Here is a 27,305-nt window from a genome sequence, read left to right on the forward strand (position 1 = left end):
ACAGGAAAACTAAACAGGTGGCACAAAAGTAGTTCTTCGATTAGGCAGCTAGTCATGGTAACCTGTATTTTATTTGACTCGAGCCCATAACGGTAGGTGTTTTTCATTACGGCACCACTTTCGCGTGCGTTCTTTGAATTCAAAAGAATGGCTGTTAACTGCTTGAAAGAATGATTTCGCTTCATAAGCCTTTGAGCAATGGTTTTGTAATCGCGCTAAGCCTTTGTTATATCGATTCATTGATAAGGAGAGTCCAACGTTTTCCAGATAACGTGAGTATTGGTCGTTCAGGTGAGATAAGGGACACCCGGTGCCACGCATACCTTCCGATATTGAACGGTCGATCATTGCCTGCACAAGCATATGGGAATATCTCGGAATTGATTACAATGGAATTAAATGGAATTGTATTTTCTTTCCGCACCTGCGAGCAGCCACTTCTCTCCCTTTCTCTCTCCTCCCTCTCCCTCTTCCTCTCACTCCCTCATGTTTTGCACGCGGAAACCATTCGTTCAGAATTCATGAGCCTTTATTTCCTAATACACGTAGCTCAAATATTAAGATATACATGAAAAGTTATCATAATTTTATCGCTGCATGCTGTTGGGTCGTTGCATAATTGCCTAACTTCGGCACGTCGTTCGAATTTTTATAATTATTTACGAAATTCTACGGTACCCAGAAGTGGAGAACCGTATTCACTTGACGCAACAAACTCTGTATGTTATTAGAATAGCTTGGGCTCATAAAAATATGAAGTCCTAACGAGTTTAAAGTCGGTAACGTTAATGTAACGAGACATTGAGAAAAGAATCGCTGAGTTACAATATCAAAATAAATTTGCGCGAGCTGAGTTTCGACTTTGCGAAAAGTGAGAATTATGCTCTGCTTCATTATGCTTTACTAAATCTTGGACAATGTTTAGATTGCAAAAATACAATTTCTTCTAAGAAGTCATCGTTCATCTTCAACGTTACGAACTTCAACCTCATAAATGTACTGTGCAAATAAATTGGCGTATTACGATATGTACTGTACTGTAACGTTTTCGGCCACCATACCGGCAAGCCAAATTAAAAACGACAATAACCCATCACACGGACGCACTCAGGCTACACACAGAGAACGCACCGCTGGACAGGGATTAACGGACGGTCAAGGCGCAAGGCGGAATTGATCCTTTCGTCGTTTGGACATCGTCCGCGGCATTGAGAATTGCGTATAAATAAGAGTGTCTCGGACACGCTGATCAGCAGAGCCATGGTATAGCTCCTGACTACCTCGTCAATTTCGAAGCGTACCATTTCGGTGTGGCAAAAGGCTCACCTGCCTCACCAATCTTTGTAACGGTGGAGCACCTTCGTTAAGCTGGCTACAGCCGATGCGGCGTAACAAGTAAACAGAAATTGGAGAATTAGTCAGTGATTACGCGCTTTTTAATTGTGGAAAAAAAAGAATATTTCGCTCCAGCCAGATCACTGTTAAGCCGGCATAGACACATAGTGAAAATGAAGCTGGATTCGAAAAATTCCCCTGATGTTTTTCCTCTCCAGCAAATCATCGTTGCGTAAAACTTTTTGTACGTACGTAAAATTTGTTAATACATTGATCCATGACTTATTCGCTAATCAGTCAAGGCCAATAGACGCGAGCCCCGCTTTCCAGGATTTCCAGGATCCCCCCGGCATTCCACCCCTGATTTCGAAAAACCAAACTGTTGACGCGGCAAACCGAAATTCAAAATGTTATGGACGCTGGATTTGTCACGTTTTTTTTTTTTTTTTGTTTTCGTAATTGAGAAGCGTTTGATTAACGACTACTTCTCCAACATGCTAGATTGGTATAGCCAGCTTAATGGAAGTACATATCGCGTCTTGTCGGCTGAATTGAGGAGAGCAGATTGGTCCTTAACGTGGGCAAAACTAAGGCCCTGACGATTGGAAATAATCGTTACATCAACCAGCTGATGAAATACGAGATCGGAAATGTGATCGTAAATAATATCCCTATTTTGTTTGCGGCCACTGCCAGAAACCTTGGGATCACGATTGACTCCATTCTGTTTTGGTGGGTAGAGACAGACGAGACTTGTAATAAAGTATTTCCACCAACCATGCGCAATAATCTTGTCTGTACCTACTCTCATCTCACCTATACTCTACTATGGAAACATTCTACTCACGGACATTAGTGACGAACTTAATCCGAAACTTGATCGGTTATGAAAATCGTGTGCGTGTTTCGTTCTCAACATACGTCGAGACTAGCGTATCACACCCTATCCGAAGCAACTAGAATGGCTAGAAATCAATCTTAAGCTCCAGCACCATGTCGTATTAAGCGTTGTAGTTGTTGTTCCACGACCTATGAAACGTCATTCAAGTGCACGGCCATTGCACTACGGAACAACACGCATAAAGACGTTCGGAAAGTTAAACGCCCTGACATCTTCAGCAGGAAACTACGCGTCTCCTACTTCAGAGACAATGTTGTTGTCTTTTTATAATGTCTCAATATTCTTAACGATGTTAACTTTACCAACCAACTCAACTTTCCAGCATAATGCTGATTTAAGTCGCATTTATTTTGATTTTTTATCTCTTACCCTATCCTAATTTATTTTATACTCTTCTTTTGCATCTATGATTAGAGACTTTAATTTTTATTTTCTACACATTGAACTCTCCTGTTTTTAACCTTTTAATATATTGTATGTATATATATATATATATCCGTTTTACCTTGGGTGGTCATTAGAGTGTTTCAAAAAAACCGACTATTTGTTTTTTTTCGAAGAACATTGAAAAATCTTCCGAGTGTCCCTCAAAAATGACCTCGGTAAAATATGAGCTCTCAATATTGATATTTAGAGGTGGCGATTCTCGATTTTCTATTTCCCATTTAAATAACATGGGAAAAATTTTTTTTTAAATTTAGAATTTTATTGCTCGAAAACTAATCCGTGCGAAGATATAAAAAAAACATATTCTTGTAGGAAATTTTACGCTCTACAAAAAAGATCTGAATAAAGATTTGCGCAAGGTAAGTCGTTTCGGAGTTATCAGGCCTCAAACATCGAACCGTTTGAAATAATGATGTTATTAATTTATAAATGGTACAAAACTGACTCATATCACTTAAATACACAATATTATTGATTTTAAAATTGAAACTATAGACTTCCAATGAAATGTTAATTAGCAAATTTCATTAATCAACGATATGAGTCAGTTTTGTAGCATTTATAAATTAATAACATCATTATTTCAAACGGTTCGATGTTTGAGGCCTGATAACTCCGAAACGACTTACCTTGCGCAAATCTTTATTCAGATCTTTTTTGTAGAGCGTAAAATTTCCTACAAGAATATGTTTTTTTTACATCATCGCACTGATTCGTTTTCGAGCAATAAAATTCTAAATTTTAAAAAAAATTTTTCCCACATTATTTAAATGGGAAATAGAAAATCGAGAATCGCCACCTCTAAATATCAATATTAAGAGCTCATATTTTACAGAGGTCATTTTTGAGGGACACTCGGAAGATTTTTCATTGTTCTTCGAAAAAAAAAAGAATAGTCGGTTTTTTTGAAACACTCTAGTGGTCATCCGTAAAGAGTGATGATAAACTGTCTATCTATCTATCTGTCTATCTTTAACTCATTCTCATGATGATTCGGTAACAGAGGTTGCGTTTTTCGGCATTGGTGTGATGCGGAGGCCGTGACGTTAACGGTAAAACAGAGGAGGAAGGGTCCTCGGGCTGATCTCAAGTGTTTTGTTCCTGTGGGGGGTGGCCGAATGAGAGAGGTAAAGACTGCCGCTCCACCTGGAGAATCAATACGCCGGAGATGGGCCGATGGAGGGGAAGGAGAAGTAGGGGAGGGTGAGGCGCAACCTGTGACCCCACCCTCAGCAACATCAATCTCGGTCATTCCTCGTGTCTCCGTAACGTACCACAGCTATCGTTGACTACTTCATACCCTGCACTATGAAATCTGACGTTCTTCCACTGCAACGTGAATAAATCACTCAACTTAACCTCACGCGTATAAGCCGCCTCCTCCATGCACTTTCATTCCAAGCTCACACGGCGATTACTTGAGCACCGAGTCAGGGATCAACTTTATCGCAATTTTTTTACCCCACTACCCTGCCTTTGTACCTCTGTTATGTATACGAAGATAATCACGTGATCAGTTTTTCCAATATTGCATTGTCAAGTCAGTGGATACAAATTTCAATCTCATCCTTTTTCAGCGGTCAGTTATTTTTGATATAGTTCGTTAAATTAATCGATCTCCGTTCTTCCGAGTCGATTGAAATTCCCGTCGTTTAGTGATATTTTATGTTATAACTGCATAACGTACCCCAGACGTGTCATAGTTTTCGTTTGAAATTAAAACCCTGCGTTTGTGGACTAACACAGTCCTGATAAAATTGATTGAGTTAATAGTCTTATAATACGAAGAGTGAAGCAAAGTAACCTCTAGTTTGCAGCGGGATTCATGTCACGCGATATCTCAGTCAAATTTTCAATTTCAGGCTGGTATTGGTATAATATGTTGAGCTACTGTATCGTTTAGTCTTTTCACCTATTTGTCGTACAACTCCGTTTTGCTGTCGAGTTTTAGCATCGACGGATTATAGATGAAAATCAATGGCTCGATATTTTAAGAGCACCAAAATCGCCAAGGCAGCACCGAATTGTTTGAACTCGTTTGCTTGAAATCTGGGGGTACTTCACTTGTGAGCAAAAACAACCCCGGCGGATTTTCGCTCTCAGGGGGTGCGGATAAATAATTGATAAGTAAGTATTCTGAAATCACAGAAATCGGTGAATTCGTACCAATTTATTTCCTATTTATTCCTCCGAAAATTGAAGTGTTCTCATTGTAAGAAAACTACCACTAATGATGTGAATTTCCAAGGTTTGTGACATGGCAATTTGAATATTTTCGTTGATCTCTTTCTCCTAGCGTTCTAATCTTTTGCTAAATAATATTACACCAAACGTCATTTGCACGTATTCATCGTTGTATCTAAGAGGTGGACGTTATCATTAGGGGTTGATCGAATCATGTTACTCCAATTTATCGTATCGAAAAAAAAAATATATTTTTTTTTTTCTAACATTTTTAGTGGCACGGAGTGAGTTTATTTCGTGATTTGAATCTTGAGGGTGCTTTTTTCACCGGAGGGATGGCTGGTTCAAATTCACACTTATGTATTTTGAAAGCACAAAAAAGTAGCAAATTTCTGTCTCATCCTCGTTCCGATACATTTTAATGCATTCGGGAAAAAAATTTTGTGGTCGTTCCAACTTTTTATCAGCCTAGGTTGACCACGGATATTTCGAAAGGGGTTAGAGGCACTAGAATTGGGGTTGAAATATAAAAATAGCATCAAATTAGCACCAAATTTTGATTTTTGTTTCATTGGGATATCTGAATTCCTTCGCTGTCAAATTTTTGTGGACGGTCCAAATTTTTGTAAATCCAGGTTGGCCTCGCACATTTCGAAAGGGCTTGGTGCACCAAAATCGGGGTTTGGGCACAGAATTAGCAACAAAATAGCACGAAATTACAATTTTGGTCTCATTTCGAAAAACGATGTGGCCAGTCTAAGTTTAGAGGCGTAAGAATTGTCGGTTTCCATTAGGGATTAATTCACATCCAGAACTTCTTATTTAATTATGTGCAAGTAAAGGGTTTAGAGTGTTAAATATGTCAAACACACTCCAGCAGCTTTCTTACGGGGAGCTGACAAAAAATTTATCAGCAAAACAATTTTTTTTCATTTAGGTTCAATATCCCAACGCTGCCGTTTAACTTCCAGTGTCAAATTCTGCATGTTTTGGTCATAATTTTTTTCCTGCATATACAAGAACTCTTTCACTTACAAAATTGTAGGATCAAATTATCGACTCATTATAAGACAGTATTTTTTTTGCTATTTTGGCACGAAATCCGTGTTGATAAATATTAAAAAAATTATTGCTTTTAGTTTTGTGTGAATACATTGCGTAATCGATTAATCGCGAAAACGTAGATTTATTTGTTTGCATTAAGATTACTTATTACTCAATCAAATTTTACTGCATCGAATAAGTTTTTATTCCGACCTACGTAAATGAGCATTCTGAGGATTTATCAAACGTACAGTCCAGTCAAAGAGCTGTAAAGACAGTAATGATATTATGTCGAAGTTTGAGGGTGCAACTGACGGTAATGTACTTGAATTCACGTGAAACAATATTTCCTTAACACTGAAAAAAATTATAAAACCTTAAATTTTAGCTATCGATGGCACAATTATTAATAATTGTGAGTAAACACTGTTACCGAATCTTTTTTCAAAATGAAAAAGTCGCATCGTTTGAATGATTTAATGAAATAGGGCTCATTTTATTTGTAAATGAATTATCTATCAATTTACGTAATTAGATTTGAAATTTCGTGCAAGGTTAAAGTATTTTTTACGAAGACACTGGCTTACTATTCATCATTTATAATGACTTCAGTTATCATGTTTTTAATCACCTGAGAAATGAAATAGAAGACATGACTTTGTTGAGATTTATTGATGTTACGAAGCGTTTTCGATGTCTTTTCTTGGGCGGTTCTTACAGTTAAACTATTGAACACAGGTTGCTTCACTCATTTTACATACATTTTTACTTTACCCTAACCGTTTTCGCACCGTTACACAGTGGTCCCAAACCCCGAAAAGCTGGCCAAAAGTCGAAAAAAAAATTTTTTTTCTTGGGACTTTTAATGGTTGGAATAGTTGTAGTGGTACCCCTAGTATGTATTACGACCCTTAAGTAAGGGGGATCGTCCCTACCTGGCTTGGGAACGCATTCCGTTCGTGACCGTTGGAGCAGGTACATTGTTTACTCGTCGCGCGTCGAAAATAAGTCAAAGTTGAGACACGTATAGAATCGTGACAGAAGAACAGATTTTGATTCTACAAAATGGATTCTTCTCCGGAAAGTAAGTACAATTTGAATGTGTTACTCGAAATTATTGTTAACAATGTATGAAATAGTAAGTCATTAATAAAGGTAGTAGTGTTTTTCTTGGTTGTGTTCTGAAAAGTCGTGTTAGGAAAAGCAATAAGTCAAAACTCTCATCGAATCCTGCCCTGAAACTAAATGGAAACTGTTGCTTAGACATTTCTTCAAAACATATCCAAAAATTAGCTGCATCTGGCTGCGACTTCGGTTTTGGGGATAATTTTTATGCGATGATGTGTGCGCTAGGGTGGTCCTTGTTCAGGATATGTTCTTTTTTCTTTTAAACATGGTGCTTAATCGATTTCAAATGAATAAGTAAAAATTCATTTCAAATTTTAGTTCGATATTTTAATTGTATCCTGCCCCCCCACCCCCGGCAGTGAAAGTTTCAATTAGGAAATACGTGTAATGGAAAATGCCGCTTGGTAAATTTGTAGGAAATTTTTATTTTTACTTATTTATTTAAAATAGATTAAGTACCATTTTTAAAAGACAAAACAACATACCCTCAACAAGGACCACCGTAGTGTGCACTTTCTGCAGTTTTTCGTCATTCTCGCGTCTGTAATAGTGTTTATAGGAAATTAGTAAAGATAATTCTTCTATTAATGTTATTTTTCCATTTTCTATAGAAAATCTGGATAATACCGAAGCGATTTCTTTCACAAGAAAGGAAATTTTCGTATTTTTGAAACCCGTATTGAACGAAAATATCAACGTTGTCACTGACATTGTTGAAAAGGAGGTGTCAAAAAAATTGAATCATGCATACATATTGCCGAAAACTCTGAAAGATTCTCTGAGTAAATTGGTATGGAATTTCAAAAAGAAGTGGCAACAAGCGACCAGGAACAAAACCAAATTCTTCCGAAAATTCCATGAGTGGCTCAACGTTCCTGTGTCTTTCACAATTGAAGAAGAAGGTTTGAAGACTCCCATTAAAAACACAATGGGGCATCTTTCTACTGACAACAAAATGGAGCGTCCTTCCACAAGCTGGGACGATTTAAGTGATCGGTCAAAACGTAGGAGGACAGAAAAGGTTCGAAGCGAACATACCGTCCACGAATTGGCCTACGCTACACAAATGAGTCTCCGGACTTCCGGAAATTTACAAGCTTCTAAGGTAATTAGGGATGTCACAGAAGGGAGTCCATCAAAAGCATCACGGTACCGATTGTCTATTGAACGCGATACATCGGACGATGATGACAGTTCGCAGGACAGCGATTAATTGTAAGAAGTGCTAAAATTACATGGATTGAAAATAAAATAATCAGAGAAATATATTATAAATATTCATTGTAATAATGATTAATTACTGTATTCCAATCCTCTTCTTCCCAAATCTTCAAATGTCAACTGTCATTACATTTTCTATTTCATTTATTCACAACCATAATTTCTAAAGTTCCCGAATACAGACTTTTATCCGAATTGAATACGCTTTTCATGAAATTTTCCGCCATATTGGATCCGCCATTTTGTTTTTCTACATTTTGACTTCGAATTCGTAATCAGCGATCCCGAAAACCCCCGAGTACAGACTTTTATCCGAATTGAATACGCTTTTGACCTTTGGCCAGCTTTTCGGGGTTTGGGACCACTGTGCGTTCGCAGCAAAAATCCCCGTGGTGAGAAAAATTATTTGATCTTTAACCAGTGTGAAATTCATAAATTTCCGGTGATTCCGAAAGTTAATGACGGTAACAGGGATCGAACCCTTTTTCATTTACATCTTGAGTTACCGGCGTGCGAGACTACGGAACGGGAGGACTTAAGTTCAAGTCTCCATAAGGTTGAATTTAGTAACGTTAATGTAACGAAACATTACGAGAAAAATACCTATTTTCCTAATTTTAAAATGATTTTCAAGGAACCAAGATTTTGAAATATGACTGCGTTTTCTTTCATTTCGGTTTACTGAATTTCAAACAATTCCAAAATCGCGAAATAACGGTTTTTTCAATAATGGGGCATTTCACGTGAAGTGGACAACGAAAATAATGTGAAGTTTTGAAATTCGTTCATATTTGTCCTAATTTTACTGTAAAAAATATGGAGCACATAACATATAATATGAGCATACAATATTGATTTTAAAATTTAAAGTACTTATGCCTACATAGGTGACATCGCACCACTTTTACCAACTAATAACTTTTAGTGTATTATCTACAAACGTTAACGTACTCTCTAAATTTTTTGAAAAAAAAAAGGTCGAAATTATCAAAAATTCTGGCTTTAAATATTTACTTCAAGTTTTTTACAAAAAAAAAAAATCTGTTTTCCAAACTAATTTCATAATTGCAAAAAACAATCAACTTTCCATAGAAACCAGCGTGTTCAATATTTTATTGTAAATTTGTTCAATTAGAAAAAAAACTATTTCCAAAAAATCCCTATTTCAATGACGTCTGTTCTTTAGAAAGCCATAACTTGTGAACTAAACCTCATTAAAAAAAAAAGAAGAAAAAAACAAATGTGGGTATTCACGTTCATATCTTTTAGAAGTACAATTCGGCCAAATATCAACGAATTTCAGAACCTCGCATATTTTCCGCTGTCCGCTTCACGTGAAACGCCTCATATGGTAAGTCCCCAGCGTGTCGAAGAGCACTTGAGCGAAAGTTCGCAAAAAATGAGAGACGGGTCGCGTCGTTTATACGCCAAGTTGACAAGCTGAGGTTTTGAACTCGGTCGGGTTACCTCAGGGCAACGTTTTCTGCGGTTAAACTGTTACTTTCCTACTAGACCCCTTTCCGAGTACATACCAAGTGACTAGACTAAAGCTGAGGTTTGAACTCGGTCCGGGCTTCTGCAGTTTTCCATGCCCTCAAGCTAATTCGGGTCTTTCTATTGAGTATCTTAAGACAGCTGCAGACGTATAATGATGGTCACTGATTCATCCTTTGCTTCTCCCTGCATAGGCCTTATGGGGACGTGCCATATCGAGTATGAAGGGTGTTGACAGTGATCATTGTTATTATTATTATTATTGCTATTATTATACTGAGAGAAATTTTTAGTTCCGGTTGCCGCTCAGTCTTTAACTATTTTCATTTTTTACCACAATCGAAAAATATATTTCTAGGTACAAAGTGAAAATTAGTTTTGTAGCTGTTACCAGAAAGTCTAGTATCATATTCTTTCTCATTACGATCACTGTTACTATATTTTCTTGCAACTGTTGCGAAAATTTAATGGTTGTGCGACGATAAATCGACGTTAAAGCCTTATTTAACTAAAAAATTAGAGTAAACCGAACAAACTGATTTTGCGTTGCAATTACCAAAAAAGGATCGTCAATAGCGCGAAATGGTTAGCTGTACCTCGTTTAGGGTAATTCCAACAATATTCAAACAGTTTTTTACTGAATTTTTCTAGTCACTGTAACAAATGAAATTTTTCTCAATGTAGTATTACGCTTGATATAATTTATTTCGCCATTGAAGATATATTCATATACACAGTGACCCAAGACTATCACCTCATAAGCTACCAATGTGTTCTTACTGCAAATCTGGGACTGAAACATTTTTTACTTTCGATAGGAAATTTGTTTGCGAATTACAGCCATTCGAAATTAGCCAATTCGGTAGCATCTGATTACTCGGGAAGGTTCCCGAGCGCGTTACGGTCAGACGATGATCTACCAGCCCTGTTTTCGTTCTGTTCTGAAGCATCAGATGCTGCTAAATTGGCCAATTTCAAGCTGCTGTAATTCGCTAACGATAAATTTCCTCTGAGAAATAAAAAACGTGTGAGTCGCAGATTTTCACGAGGAAAACACAGGTAGCCTATGGGGCACTGGTCCTGGGTTACCCTGTATATTGATCGAAACAGACGGCTGTGTACGTCGATTTCGCGTTGTACGCCACGTGCCTCAAATTCAAAATTGCGAAATCGACGAACTATCAGTTGCTGTTTTTTAACGTTACTATTTTTTTTATTTATTTTTTTCAAAAACGTGCTGGGTTGCAATCCCAACAACCAAGATCCTTGTTATGTATGCTGGCCTGGACATTACCTAGTGTTATTTTTTCACGAATTATTGCCGATCATGAATTAAGTATTTGAATTCCATCCTGTCAATATCGTTTATTTGAGTGGTGTGTAAGCATTCAGAGTGATTACCGGTGACTAAACTTATAACTGCAACCGATTGCTTGAGACTGTGACGAAGCAATCAGTCGGAAGCTCAGCAGCCAGCGTTGGGCCAGAGTGATTACCTGCGGTGACTAAAGATTGTTAAAGACTGATCGATCGGAACTTCAGGTACATTTCGGGTTGTGAATACTGAATTCACCGCGCTATCCACTCGGCAGCGGACATTTGTCAACTGACAAGAGAGAAATTGCGGTTCATGAGTCGCTGCTCCTATAATCTGCATCCCGATAAACATCCGAAAGTAGGCCTGGTCAAGATTTTTTCAACGTGGTGATTATTTCAACATAAATAAGTATTAGGTATGTTCAAGATGAATACACATCGACTAACAAAAAAAAAACACTAGTTTCTCAGAATATCTAAAATTTTTATCAAAATCTAGTTTTAGTTGTACTGAGTATTGTATGATGTATGGACGGTATTGATGTGTGACTAAGCACTAAGGGAGTATTCTACTGAAAATAATCCCCCTAAAACGTAAACTTTTTACCACAACTTTGAACGCATATTTTTCACCGAATAGTAGCACGATCCTCATTCATTTCTCACAGTAAAGTTACAGATTTTTTTGCGAAAAAAAAGTAATCCCGTGACAAAATTTGTAGCAAAGGTAGTATAGAAACGTATGCATTTCAAATAGCGGAGTTCACACTCCTTAAACACAACGGTGAGCTCCAAATTTTGGGTGTGTTATAAGGTACGCTAACTGAACAAAGCGAAATGGATTCCGGCAGATTTAAGGCCACGCGTGTTTGGAACACACGAGAAATTGGTTGAGAACCGTTTGGCGCATCGGTAACGCGCCGACAGGCGCTTTGTAGTACCTAACCTAACCAGGATCTCGGCCCGCAATCAAGTGGAACTGGTCGGTAAGATCGCGCACCGAGATTCCTAACCAAGATCGTGGGTTGAACTCGTCGGCGCGTTACCGACGTGTCAAACGATTCGCGACCAATTTATCGTTTGACCCAAGTACGCGTGACCTTCGATCGGTCAAAACCCGCCTCTGTTTGTGAAACTGTTAGGAGGATAGGAGTTGTTGCGTATCAACAAAATTTCTTTAATATAAACAGTCTTGGATAAACTTCCGTTTAGAACATACCTCCGATCAATGCGAAATTTGGTATACTTATGTATTTTGATGCGCTGATCAAGAATATCATACCCAAAACACCCGCAAATTCGATTTTCAAGGTCAAATCAAATTTTGTGTGTGTGTGTGTGTGTGTGTGTGTGGGTGGGTGGGTGGGTGGGTGTGTGTGTGTGTGTGTGTGTGTGTGTGTGTGTGTGTGTGTGTGTGTGGGTGGGTGGGTGGGTGGGTGTGTGTGTGTGTGTGTGTGTGTGTGTGTGTGTGTGTGTGTGTGTGTGTGTGTGTGTGTGTGTGTGTGTGTGTGTGTGTGCACGTGTGCACGTGTGGGTTTGTTTAGATTTGGATTTGGGTTTTTCCTTATATTTATTGCAATGAATGTGAAAAACATTTAAAAAGTCGATTTTTTGTCGATTTGACCTTGAAAATCGAATTTGCGGGTGTTTTGAGTATGATATTCTTGATCAGCGCATCAAAATACATAAGTATACCAAGTTTCAGATCGATCGGAGGTATGTTCTAAACGGAAGTACACCCACAGTCTTATTTTAATCTATATATATCCTTTTACGGTTGGGACTTTAATTAATGTAAGGTAAATCGCAAGTCAGGTCAAGCCATCTAGAAATAGCAAAGGTCCCACATTTGGCAAGATAATTTGGCCGCGCCGAAGGAACTATGACCCTAAACAATAATGAAATGTCGAACAATGATTAAATAATTGAAGAGTCGTACGCGACTTTTAGCCCGGGTTTTTACCTCTTAATTATCCACGGGTTTTATCCACTTATAACACTCAGTTCGCTGCGAGACGTGGACGCTGGCCTGCCTGGACTGTAGGTACGCAAAGGTGCGGAAGGGTCGCGTAATGTTTAATTTTAAGACATACCTGCGTGCTCCCACTTCCCACCTACGTAAATATTTCCACTTCTACAACTAGCACTTCCGGTACAAGTTCTCGATCAATCCTAAATTCCCGCCAATCACAGTAATCGGCCAATATGAAAAATCGACTAACTAACAAGCTCCTAGGCCCTCCACGTTTCCAAGAATCTTCCAAATTCCTTTTTTCATGATGACCGAAAAGTCATTACACGTCGAGTCCTCAAGTTAACAACAACTACCCAGCAATTTCAAGTCTTGACCAAATATCTCAACCTAACGAAACATCAAGTCAACTAATTATTATTCATCGGTCTAACAAAAAACTATTTCGAACTTTGACAAAGTCAATTAATAGATAATGTCAACGTCACTAAAATAACGATTTAAATTTATAAACCACTACGAATAATACAACTTGTAATCTTGTTAATCAAATATCTTATATTCAACGTGTAAATAAATAGTTAGGTTTTCCAAAAATCGATTCAACAAATAATTCCCAATTAAATACTCCCACTTCGCTAAAGTGTCGTGTGGGACAATACAGAAGTGCTAAGCTTTTTCTTTATTCCACGACTAGCGAAGATATTTTTTGCCAATTTTATGCCAAGTGATCGGGTACTTGGCAGCGTCTTCGACATTTGTAATGTTTTTGCTATGCATTTTGACGCATTTGATAAGTGAAGGCAGTGCTACACTATCTTAGGTATGCTTTTAATTTTTTAATATTTCCTACTTGGTATTTTCTAGATATGCGTTATCTATGCTTGTATTATTCTTTATGCACATCATTTGTGAATATTCAGTATCAGTGTAAAATATGATAATACAATACAATTTTTATCTTAGCTGATGAAATTTTTTCAACCCGACGAGTACTCTCTAGTAGAGTTGTACGTGAAAGCATTTACAGTTAACTCACTGTTTACGTAGTTTCTAGTTATCTTGTTCGATTTTGTATCTGTATGTACAAATGGAGAAACGGTTTGTTGAATTTATCAGATGAGACGATCAAACGTGGTGACAGAAATGCTTTGTTGATTTAAAGAAATTTCATCAGATTCAACGAGAAAGTGGTCAGAACGATAGTTTAGGTCGTTGAATGAACCAATATTTATTTGAATCAACAAAATTTTTCTTTCTCATATTTGAATGCCATATTTAGTTACGTCCAGAATTTTTTATTTTTTGTTTACTCGAAAATTATGACAATACACATGAAAACGAAACAAGGGATCGGCCTTATAATGAGTTTTTTACTTGTTGATATCTAAAGAGTAGTAAGTGTATTATGTTTCAATCGAACAATCATCATACGAGACTTGTCGATGACTTGAGTCGAGATGTCGATGCCATAAATCCACCAATTTGAAGAATTCGTACCTAGTCGTTTATTCGAAATCGCGGTCGTTATCCGTGCATTTTTACAAAGTGATGATGACTTCACTTTTCTCCCTGTTGTTGGATATTCTTGAAAATTAATAGGGGTCCGGATCTCGATAATACGAATCTTGTGAATTGTAAACAATTCTTCACATTTTGGATTCAGCTCGAAATCGACAGGCGTCCAGATTCCGATAGCACAAATTCACCTTTCAAATTTCAAGCATTCATATCCAACCGTTCACCCGAAAGTATGGTTGACAACGTTTTTTAAAAAATAATCAATAACCTTTCTACTTCTTATTGGATTTTGCCCAAAATCAATAGAGGTTGAGATTTTGACGGCAGTAAGCGACCTTTCAAATTTCAAATCGATACATGAATTAGAATGACTGGAATCGTGTTCGAAAGGTCGGCGTTCTGCAATGAAGACGGAGAAAAAGAAGAATTATTTGATCATCTTTGATAGTCGATAACTCAAGAACGCTTCATTCGATTTCGATGTAATTTGAGTTGAAGCGTTGCACTGACTGGGAGTCTTGGTCATGCGAATTTCATCAAAAGCTATCAATCAGTTTCGGAAGTATGACGTTTTTTTTATACTATACCTACTCGAGATATAGCAACGAGTACCCAGGGTAAATGACGGCGATTCGCTACTCGAGTCCTAATTCTCACTGCGTAATATTTTGAAGGGAAATGACTCCTTACAGATTATGGCTAAGTTAACATCCAAGCGCACTTGATACGAAAACACTTTGAACCTACGAGGAAATTTCTCGTGTAAACTCGTCGTATAACGGTCGCTTGGGTGGTGGTCCATATCAAATCTGTAAAATGTAAGATTACACTTCGATTAGTTGTTTGATCGATTGACCGATAAAAGACGTTCCAAGAACTGTAGACACGAAGTTGCATTTATGTCTCGTAATATATTAAGCATGGAATAATATTCGACGTCTACAATGCTCCTTATGAAGATCTGGCCATTCTTCGATGGAGTTTACATTTTACTTTTGGAACGGCACGAGGTTTCAAGTTATTTCATGACTTCGTAGGGTCATCAACGTAACAATCCATTTTTTGAAAATATTTATATTTTACAACTTGAAGGTATAAAATTCATTAAACCTACATAACAAATAATGTTGAAGTTGGTAACGTTGACGTAACGAAGCACTGAAACGAAAACTATTGATATATAGTTTTGGAACGATTTTGAGAGAGTTTAGTCTGCATAATACGACTACATTTTGCTTTAACTGTGGTTTACTGTCAATCTTGAAATAGCGAAGTACCGATTTATTTCTTATTCAATATATTCATATACTCGTATTTTAGAAACTCAACTTCTCAAATTCATTATCCTGAGATTGCAAAACAACAATTTTTGTTCAACATTTCATCTATAAGTTAAAGTTAACAACTTCAATCTTGTGTCAATTCAGAGATCTTCTACGTAAAGATTTTTTTCCAAACTGTTCGCGTTCGTTCGCAGAGATTTCATGTCGACCATTCGATAAATGACACCCTGTACGTATACATTAGGTATCAAGTGACAGTGATGGAAGTAAACCTGTGATAACGATATCTTTAAGAGTTTGATTACTTCATTCCCGCATAGTTGAACTGATTTGCTTTTGTGCGTAAAAAAGAGCCATTACAACCCTGGAAACAGAAATCCGGTAAGCGCCTGAGAAAATTCGAACGAAAAATACGATGAGCAGAATTTTTTCGGAAAAGTATTTACAGATATGAACGCACTGGTAAAGTTTTATAGAAATTAACAAGCTCGTTGAGGATTCAACAAATTCGAAATTAATACGCACTTTGATCAGAACGTAGCATATTCCACATTATGTTGGATTGAATTTGTATTATTGTTACATAAGCAATGATGATAATTCGGTGAAATTTTTAAAACTTACTTACGGCGCCCTGCGCTTGATTTTAATAAATCAATTTGCAGTAAGGTCATTGTCGAAGTGTTGATTGGTTATTTGTGTAACACGTAGATGAGGTAACATGCATAGGCAGATTTGGGCTGGTTTTTGTTCCGCTTAACACATGAAAGACGTTGCAGAATTGAAATTATCAGTTATCCGTTGCATAACGTCTCCCACTATATTTAACAATTTCGTTTATTTTAATCGATTTTAATTCTTTTTGAAGTCCCGTCGAAACATGTACGTAATTAGTTTTATCCAACGCGTGCATGAGAAGTGCTACTTGTGCCTGCAAAGAGCGGCGTAAGTTGTGCTATACATACAGGAATAGAATAAAGGTACCGCGCATGCGTAGAATGGATCTATTTTATTTCTCGCACTAGTGCTTTTCGCTTCTCGAGCTCGCTGCAGCAAGCACGAGAACCAACAGTTCTCATGCATTTGTTCCATAAACAATTATGTGACACTTGTGCGAGAGAGCGTAACTCGTAACACGAGTAGCGACCAACTTCAGAGCATGCGTATTAATAATGGTGGCTTTCAACTTCGATTTTCGTGCGTAAAGTGCCCGATTTCGGAACAGTGCGGTAAACGCACGCATGCCTAGAATTCAATTGGTCGTTTGTCCACACTAGGGCTTTTTTGGGTGCATCTGCACTTTTGTACATCTCAATTGTACGCACTGTATTATTGACCGTAAGTTACCTAACTCCAATTTTACAAATTATCAGTGGCACCGTCCGTGCTTATCAAATCAAATTTTCCTTCGTAGGTGTCTGAAAAGTAGCGTATCTCACACGTCCGATCACAGCATTCCCCTTGGCTCACGCTACGTTCAAACTAGTAATCGTGACATCGCAGAACTCGCCTTCGGTTCGTGCCGCCAACTTCACACTTGTATTTGTGTAAAGGCAGCTCTCGCCTTTGCGACTAATGCTGCAGATTTTACGCTCATGGAAAAATGCCTACTTTCTGCACTCGTGACACAATATACTATTTCTGCCAGAGTAAAATCTTATCAATTTGTAAGTTTTATTTCCTACTTTCAGTATATAAATGCAAAAAGTCTTTTGAACCTACTCGGATTGCTTGATAATTCGCGCCTGAAGGTGGAGCGTCTATCGCACGAATGAGAATTCCCAGAGTTGGAAGGCCGCATCACTCTTGACACTGATTTATATACGAAAGATTGTCCACTGTGTTAAATATACGATTTGAGTCACGATTTCAGCGTCTTTTCAGTCGTGACGGCTGCTGGATTTATATGACAAGTAACGCCACTTTTACATTTCATACGGTTTGTCGATTTTTGTTTCCATCTGTTGCGACCATAGTTATATAAGAATATATCGCGCCAGTCATGGGCGAGCATGTAGTCGGCTGCAATAGTCGTGTAGAAAGAGAGAGAACTGCAAGTTTCTCTTTTTACGCGATTATCGCATTTTTCGCTCACTCCCGCGGTCTATTCTTATATGTCTATGATTGTGACTGAATGAGCTTGCTTTTTCGTCAGAGTGGTTCGGGTTGGAATTGGTACTACTTTTTTTTTTTTTTTTTTTGGCCAATCACGAGGTCAATCATATCGGGAAAATTATAGCAACAATTGATGTATACCGACTTCATGATACTCGTATATGTTGGTGTAAGGAGTGTGTTTTATTGGCAAAATAGACCGTTCCTAATTCGGTATTATTAATATTGGCAGATGACCTTCATTTATGACAGTGTTTCATTACTTGAGAAGCGAGTGTAGAGTGTTGGAAGGCTTCGTGCGTATCACTCGCCAAATCGCGTAAAAACCATTTTCGGTGTTACTGCTGGTTATTGGCAACAAACCCCTATTCCTGCGTTACTTTGTCAACCGTAGTGAGTAATCAAAGAACAACAGCCCGTAACTATTGAATTCTATATTGACTGTTCAAATCGAGCAATCCTAATTTCAGGTGGGCAAAAATTGCTTGATATACGGTATAACATAGACGTGCATTGCACATTTATTGGCGTGGGTTGAGCAGCTGGAAAAAAACTCCTGGAAATAAACGAGCTGTAGAGACTTGGAGACGGGCACAGAGACCTTCTGCCAGAGATTAAAAGTCGCAATAAAGAAGAATCCTTTAGCTTTACAATTGGATAGTTTTCGTACGTAGATGATGATTCGAGTACTTACGTGTGTGAAAAGTCGGTGGGATAAAATATCTGGCATTATTACCTTGTATGAAAACAAAACAAAAAAAATTACGTTTTACAGCCGAAAGACTTAGGTAGCAACTTGAAATTACACGAGGAGCATCGAATGCAAACTTGACTAGATTTTATCCCTTGACTTTGCTAATTTGAGTGAATGTTTGTCAAGTAGTAGCTCCTCTAAATCCTCCAATACTGTATGAATTGGGAGCACATCTACGTATAACGTGTCTCCGCACGCGTGTCAATTTGTGTGCATAGTAACAATGCTAGGTTAGAATTAAGCTTTGAAAATTGGCCTGAGCGAAAAAACTATTATTTTGAAAATTCATTAGCGTTTAAGGGGATGTTAAGGTAAGAACAGTTACAAAATGATCAGCTTATTCGATGTCTTGTTGTGACTAGATTAATGGACGAAACAGAGTGAACCGACAGAAATATAAAAGTTGCGGATTTCCGTCTTAGAAAGCAAAAAAGTTTGTTAAATTATCTGAAAAGTTGACTTCTGTACGTCTGTTTTAGTAGACCTCTGCAGAAAAAGATTTGCAAAAGGGTGGCCACGTTTGTAGGCGAACGAAATGTCTCAGATACAAATATCGAGAATTTTTACAATTGTCAATATATCCCCTGAACTCCCACAGGATCGATTTTTCATAAACTGAAATTTGGGTTAGGTGCGATTTTCTCGCGATACAAACGTTTCTGAAATTACCGAAAAACATGAAATCTGATGGAAATTTGTACACATCTTCTATAATGGTTATACACAGATATGATGTTCGTGTTTTCCTATTATCATGCTAGAGGTACAGTGTACAGTGCTGCTCCCTCCCTCCCTCTCTCCCTCCCTTCCTCCCTTATTTTTTCCAGATTGGGGCTCAAGCGATACGTTACGGAGGTGTCCCATTCTTCCGAACGGGGTGAATAATAGGATGAAAGAATAAATACTTCTCTCTCTTTTTCTCAAAAGGGGGGCCATTAGGGTGTCAAAAGGAAAAAAAAAAAATTTGTTTGAAATGGAATACCTCAGTCAAATATGAGATGTTAATATTGGTATTCAGAGGTGCTTATTTTATTTTTTTCACTTTCCATTTGAATATCATGTAAAAAAAATCGGAAAATTTTTAATTTTTTTTTGTTTTTTACGTCGACGGCCTTGACTTGTAAACTATCTAAATACAGATTCTTATAGAAAATTTCACGCTCTATAAAATAGTACTGATAATGAGATGGAACTTTCTTAAGTTTAACCGATTAAGAGATATTAGCTTATAAACATTGAGTCATCTCGAATAACGTACTGCAATAAAATAAAAACTAGAGCCAATCTAATATAACCATAATTATAATTCTGAATTCTACATTCTCAAATACCAAACTTCGCAGAAATAATCACGGCAGAAAATTTTTGTTGGGTCGAGTTGAGTTGTGTAATAATTGGGAAGCCTCAATATCAACCCTTACTGAAAAACCACTATCCCCCATAAAACGGCATGCTTTCCTCAAGTTTTCACGTGTGATTCCTGCTCGCCGATGTACTTACTCGAAAAATATTTACCAGCGTTAAAATTTTGATGCCGTACCCCGGCTTTCCAAAACCCACTCTCATCCCCTCGTAAACTGCGTCGGTAGGTAAAATTATTCACGAACTGGCCGATCCACGGATACCTACGTCTATGTAATTCTGCCTACGGGTGCATTTTTCTAATATATACCTGCTTGTATAAGTTGAGTGTGGAGGGAGGGATCTCTGCCGAGATAGAAATCGCCATCCATAAGGTCAGTGATTCTCAAATTAAGCTTGAGGCGTCCAAATAAAACGCGCACTTCTCCGATCTCGCGAGAAGAGGAAAAAGGTTAATAACGTATGAGGGGGTTTACATTAATCGTACAAAATGAAGATAAATTGAATAAATATGTAGCCAAGGCTTTATCATGCGGTGACAATGATAACAAAATGAAAGTACGAGATATAGGCTATGATGTGTCGGGCTCGCGCCCTCTTACGATGTTTCATATTTAAACAAATCCTCTGGTTGAAAACAAGAGAAATGTAGAACGGACGAATCTTATTACTGTAACCGATCTTGTCTCATTAAACCTGTCAGCCTGACGTTTTTCTTCGAGAGATTGGAACACTGTCTGTGCTGCGGTATGAGAGTCGAAATATCGAACTTTATACAGGCGGTTCGAATATAAAGCAACCGGAAAAACATGCGGCTGATATTGTTTGCATTTCCAAACTTATCCAGTGTGAGAAAAGTAGCTGTTGCGTCGCCACATTGCTGTCTCCTAGCAATTCGTTTACGTAATCACGAATAGTTGTGCCGATAAGCTCAAACCTGACGTCATTGTAAAAGTTCAAAAAGTTTTCATGGCTATAAAATAACTGTTATCAATGACCTATGGTTGTTTACCGTCGTATCACTTCAACCCTTCCCACCTACCCCGAGACACATTGTAGAGTTACATTACTATGCAACAGAGGATTCAACAGTTTACACTTACTGACCGAGTAATTTTGATATTGCACACATTTTTCGGCAATAAAATTCATAGCTGGGGAACTTATTTTGACTATAAAATTGTTAGAAGTAGAGGAGGGGGTGAAGTTCCTAACGTCAGTGGACTCGACACATTGATGGAACATTCTCCGTTTTTTAGATTTTTTCGGATTTTCAAATCGATTGTCCGAGGGATGGATTTTTTTTCAATAATTCATGTAAAATTAATAAGGTTGATCCAGCGTAACAGTTACTCCATACGAAAAAAATGTTGTTTTATAGTAAACTTCGTCATACAATAAATCTCATATTTCTACACTTATTGTAAAGACTGTTTTGACAAAAAAAAAAAAAAAAACATTCGAATAAATATTTTTAATCCCATCATATGCCTTCAATATTATTCTTAATTTTATATTATTTACCGGAGTATGTAAAAAACGTACAGAAAAGTTGGCATTGTGACCATCGGCTATTTATTTATTCATTCCTTTTACACCGACCGCAGTAGCGCATCGTGCGAAACGACGGAACGGAAAGACCCGATTTCAAATCCCCAGCCTGTTGAGGAGGATCTGAGCAGCAAAACTGACTCTTCCTTCTAATCGTTTTTTATTTTTCTTTTGAAATAAACTCGAAAAAAATAAGCGGGGAACGCTGGCACACTCTGGCGCAAGGATTAAAAATTTTAGTATCGAATACATGATTTTTTAGAATTATTTTAGATTTTTAAACAGGGTCGATTACGTGGTCGTTTTCAAAAACCGTAGCTAATTCCAATGGATTCGAAATATTTGAAAATAAAATTGGTGCTTCCGAGAGTGAAAGGAAATCTACCAAAATCTTGAGTCAAATCAGAAAGGTTAAAGGTCAGATTCAGGTCCAGTTGGCATGGAATGCTCCATGTACACTCAATTCACACAAATGCAGTTATTTAGCCAGTCAAATATAACGTTTGTAATACGAATTCGCTTATTGTCCTGAGTTGACAAACCGAATGAAAAGTCACTATTGAATATTCTTCTGTTCAATCAACCGTATCGTTCCTTTTAACCAATCGCACACAATTTTGACATCACTGATTGAAATGACGCACTATTCGTGTTGATGGAACTAAATGCAGCCGCCGTATTACCATTTGTCAGTTAAGGGGTTAGGTGGGTTTCAAAAGCTCAAAATAGGTACATTTTTATGAATTTTTTTTTACTTAATCAACAGAATATTTCATTCCATCAATTTAACACATAAAAGATACATATTTTATAAGTAGTTTGTGAAATTTTCATTGAAAAATATTGAAAATTAAGGCGTGGACACGTCGTCTGCTATGACACCTCAAAAAAAAGTTCTCTCGGCGTAGTCAGGATAACTCATGACAGATTCATCTGAAATGCAAAAACCAAAAATTTTCTGTTAGTAGATGTTTAAAACTCGTACTTGGACGAAGGAAAAAAAAAAAACAAAAATTACATTTTTGGCGGCGTTGAAAACAAAAAACCCTTATTTTGAGTAAAATTTGCACCCTTCGTGGCCTTGAAAAATTACTTGGAATAGAAAAAAAAAAAATTCCTTCGTTCAAGTACGAGATAATGTTATTTTGAAGAAGTGTGCAAAATTTGAAAGAGATCGGTTCATAAGTTTTCGAGAAATCGTGACTACCGATTTCAAAAATGTAGTTTCGAGAAAAACGCGATTGAAGATTTACATTCAAATAACATGTAAATAATCGTACTTACACCGTATAATGATGCAAACCCACGTTTTTTCCACGTGCCATCACCTGACACGGTAACATCTGTCGTATCTTCAACATTATTTTCATCACACGTTAATTATTTTTCTTGATTTGCAGCAGACAACAAAATTGATTCGGCAACAGTTATGACGCACTCATGTATTTTATCAACATAAAAATTGTACGTTGATGCATTCAAGAATGAGGAACTTATATCCATCAAACCACCGAATTTTTTACATCCGGCAAGTCCTAAGCCTAGTATTCGCATCACAAAAATAAACGAACAATAGCTAAGCAGCTGCCTCGATATATCTGCCTCCATATACCTGCGTCACGCTCGGTTATAGCCTGATGGGTGAAACATCCAAAGGCTATATCTCTTAGAATATGACTCGGATCGTTTTAAAATTTTAAAGGAATATTCTCAACATATTCAATTATAAGATGAGCAAAAAAAAAAAAAAATTCGATTTTTTGAAATTTTGAAATCCACCTAACCCCTTAAGGTAATAAATATCGTAGTTGTTGATTACTTTGGTCACCAAAATTATTCAGTTCAACCAAGGTAATTTGCAACATATTAATTTTGTGAATTATCAAATCTTTGGCACCACTAAATTTAACTTGAATAATTATATCTTGTTAATCTGATAAATACTTTTTCCTATCATCGTGACATCTGCTTTAATTTATAACCTGAATTATTACGCACGGACAAAGTAGAAATTTGTAGAATACCTTTTAATAATTTTGTCTTGATTTTGACCGTTTGAAACTTTGACCCGCACCTGGGATAATGAATAGAGTATATCGTTATGTGATTATTGAAACAGGTGAAGTTAATATGAAATTTCCCTTGAAGTCAATTGCGAATGATGCTGCTTCACTCTTTGACTCAAAATTTCTCACCCATCATGCATTTTCTAGTCTAATTTTACAATATTTGTAAGTGCCACGTGTCTCAATGTACGATTTGTACACGAATGAAAACAAATGTAGTGGATTCACAAATATTTTTACTCTTGTTTTCAGATGTCTCAGTATTAGAGCAGGAGGAGTTGTTCCACAGAAAACTGCGACAATGCTGCGTCGCATTCGACTTTATGGATCCGGTGACAGATCTGAAAGGCAAAGAAATCAAACGTAATACCCTCAATGAATTGGTCGAATACATCACAGCGGGACGGGGTGTTCTCACAGAAAGCGTCTACCCTGAGATAATCAAAATGGTGAGAATTTCACTTGATGATGAAATATTTTCATACAAGCTTATTTTGACTCATATGAGAATGCGATTTATCCAATTCATTACATCACTAGTAACGAAATACCAATATTTTGCCACATATACTTTGGTAAAATGTAAATCTAGAACGCAACCTTAGTTTTTGTGTAATAATAATACCTGCATGGGAAGTTCGATTTCTCACGCTGTAGAGGGCGCGCGATGTCGCTCATTCCCTAACCGGTTGAAAGCCGTGCGGAAATATGCATTATCGCACGTTTATTGTGCATATAACAGGAGTAACTAGCGCCATCGGACGTGATGAGAATCGAACTCTGCTGAGATGCTGGCTGGTCGACGGGACTCGGCATTACTTTCATTTAATTCGATTTCTCACACTAGTTGAAAAATATACTAATATAATCACATTTACAGTGTGAATATAAGATAGTTCAGTGCACCGTTTGTGATCAGATCTTGAAATATTGTCATTATTTGACCCTATCTAACCCATTTCTCCACCTCGCATATTGATAGAAACCTGGACTTCGTTTTCAAGTAGGTAAGGGTATGTGCTCACTGGTGATCGTTGTCATAGAATAAAATGTCACCAGTGATTGCCTACTATCGACTATCACGCCACCGTAGTGAGCACAGCTTCATAGGTTTTTATAGAAAGGATCAGAAAAATTTTTTGTCACCGTGACAAAAGTCACCAATAAGCCCCTACACTAATCCTTTAACCTTGAAACAAACTATTATATCGTAAACACAGCCTAAGTTTCATTTGGGTGTTAACATATTCACATTGTACAATATTTTTAACACTCAGTAAAACTGTGTAAATTTGAAGATCGTAAGGGATTTTAGTGGATTTTTGAAATGTTTGTTGAAGTTTCGAATCATTTGCTCAAATATCCGAACACCAGTAAAAGACTAATCCTAGATCCATACAGATGTTATACGAATGCCGTATAATATATTCAAATTAAAGCCGTGCAAGACTGTAACTGAACACAAATGAATGATTCCCTAACGAAACAAATTTTCGACTTTCATGTGTCGTGTTGCAAAATTATACATTGTGTACCAAGGGCGGGAAGTGGGTTATTATTGCCCTCGTGTCAAATTTGCAGCGTGACTGGCAGGCTCGCAAGCACGAGCCTCAGACGAGTAATGCAAACGCACAAGGGCAAAAACGACCACTCGCTCTTGGCACACACTGTAACTATTACAACACATGTATAGACTTTGCGTTTTTCTCTTGCCAAAAGTCTGGGACCAAAGCACAGTGATCAGTAAATTAAAACATGTACGTAATCAGGAAGTTAATATAATATATATTTTTTTTTTCTAACACCTTCGTGGGAAGTTCGTCTTCACGTATCGATGAGTTTTAAATCAATAAATAATTTTGGAAAAACGTAATCGTGCATTTAGAAAAAGTAATGAAAAGGAACCAGTTCAGGTCTGTCGGTAAAACACTGAAAAAAAAGAAATACTACATTTGAAACTCGCGAATACTTTGTAGTACTTTGTACTCTTCTAGTGATGAAAAATAAATTTAGTGATTGACGTCTGGATTAGTTTTTTTTTTTTTTTTTCTCTCCAAGATAGTGAATGAATACGTCACTCTAGGTATAAAGAAACAAAAGAAACTACGATGGTTTCTCTGAAATGTCTACGTCAATGAAGAACTATAGACGTCATGAAACGCCTCTTTGTATGTCGATTTGCGACTCAATGTCAAAACCAAACGAATCATTGATTATAAAACCTTCAAATATAAAACATCAAAACTAAAATGTTTTATATAACTTTGTCAAATAAGTAGGATTGACTCTTTCAGTCACAGAAGTCACTATAGTGGCACCCTTTTCTTTCTTTTTTTATTTTTATGACGCCGAAGCTAGCAGCCAAACCTGGGAATGCATAGGCGTCGGTACTTACACAGATAATTAGATCTGACACGTAGAAGAGGAATTACCATGGAATAGATATGATCAAAAAAAGTTTGAATGAAACGATGAACTTGGTAGAGCATGGATCACTGTCGATAAGCACATGGTTGTACAGTAGACGATTGTTTATAATTATGAAATTGTGAATTAATTCGGTTGCTAGGTGCAGAAACGTCCGAGGACTTCGGAACTTGGTAGAGTCGTCCTTCGATGATCGCTAAAAATGATGGAAAATGATTCGCGAAAATACTCCGTCGTTTACTCATGAATAACTTTTGTTACGTGCCCGTTACTGTTGGTGGTATGTATCCTCGATTTAGCTCACGATTTCGATTAAATCGATTCTTTTTTCCCGATTAATCGAGTATAATCGATTGTTTTTCAAACGCGATTAATCGACCGACTAGATTATTTTTCCTCACAATCAGTTTTTGTAATTCCCTCCCATGAACGATGCAATACAATATCAATTCCTGTGATTAAAGTCTAAATTAACATCATTGTCTTACTCGCTAAGTACCTATTTGATGTAACAAGTGAAAGATAAATGAATATTTTCGCCTGAAATTGAAGAATATTTTGAATGACACTCTTAATTATAAAAAAAGAATTCGGTCATTGAGACTGCATACTGAAATTTAAAAATATTTAGCCTCGGATGCACCGTTTCAAAAAAATGCGAAGTAATGGATTAATCGATTAATTTTTACCGATCAAGTTGAGTCGTGTTCGATTATTTTTTTGGACTGTATTAATCGATGGATCGATTATCTTTAGCTTAGTGGCGGGATTGTGGTTTCTTCTGTATTGTCATTTTTGATTCTTTTCCCAAAGTTTTATTTTGAAGTAATGTTTCACATTCATATTGCATATCCTATTAATTTATCCATTTATTGTTCTTTGTTATGTATGTTCTCATTTTTTTTTTTCATCATTTCCTGTTTTCTTAAGTAATATATTATGTTCGTGGTAGTACGTTTTGTACATATATTAGACCTGTCCGTAAGGAGAGTGGAATAGAATTTAGATAATGGGACTTCTGAAATTGTTTCGAATTGAAATCCTCAAATTGAAATAATTCAGAAATGATTTTGAATTTTTTTTCCCTCCATATTTTCCCACCCCGAGAAAGCCTTACTTTTTCACATATCAAAAGCATTGATTTGTCGAGTTTTGGAATCAAAGCTGCGTACCGGATAAAAAA

At 37.0% G+C, this 27,305-nt stretch overlaps 1 protein-coding gene and 2 long non-coding RNA genes across 5 annotated transcripts in view; 1 reads left to right on the forward strand and 2 right to left on the reverse strand.

Annotated features, from left to right (window-relative positions):
* The window catches only part of LOC124303330 (serine/threonine-protein phosphatase 2A 56 kDa regulatory subunit epsilon isoform), a 100,190-nt gene that overhangs the window by 34,300 nt on the left and 38,585 nt on the right, over positions 1 to 27,305 (forward strand). For all 3 annotated transcript variants that reach the window (XM_046760423.1, XM_046760425.1, XM_046760424.1), the window contains one exon: positions 23,948 to 24,144. In XM_046760423.1, coding sequence (XP_046616379.1) covers positions 23,948 to 24,144 — 197 coding nt within the window. The remainder of the gene's footprint in view (positions 1 to 23,947; positions 24,145 to 27,305) is intronic.
* Positions 583 to 21,981, reverse strand: LOC124303342 (uncharacterized). Its single transcript, XR_006907898.1, has 3 exons — positions 21,925 to 21,981; positions 3,921 to 3,926; positions 583 to 593 (listed from the first exon to the last, which is right to left on the reverse strand). It is a non-coding gene; the product is annotated as an uncharacterized LOC124303342 (long non-coding RNA).
* On the reverse strand, positions 22,360 to 23,133 carry LOC124303345 (uncharacterized). The gene is made up of 2 exons (XR_006907900.1): positions 22,914 to 23,133; positions 22,360 to 22,562 (listed from the first exon to the last, which is right to left on the reverse strand). It is a non-coding gene; the product is annotated as an uncharacterized LOC124303345 (long non-coding RNA).

This window comes from Neodiprion virginianus, chromosome 4 (assembly GCF_021901495.1).
Source record: "Neodiprion virginianus isolate iyNeoVirg1 chromosome 4, iyNeoVirg1.1, whole genome shotgun sequence".
NCBI classification, from domain to species: domain Eukaryota; kingdom Metazoa; phylum Arthropoda; class Insecta; order Hymenoptera; family Diprionidae; genus Neodiprion; species Neodiprion virginianus.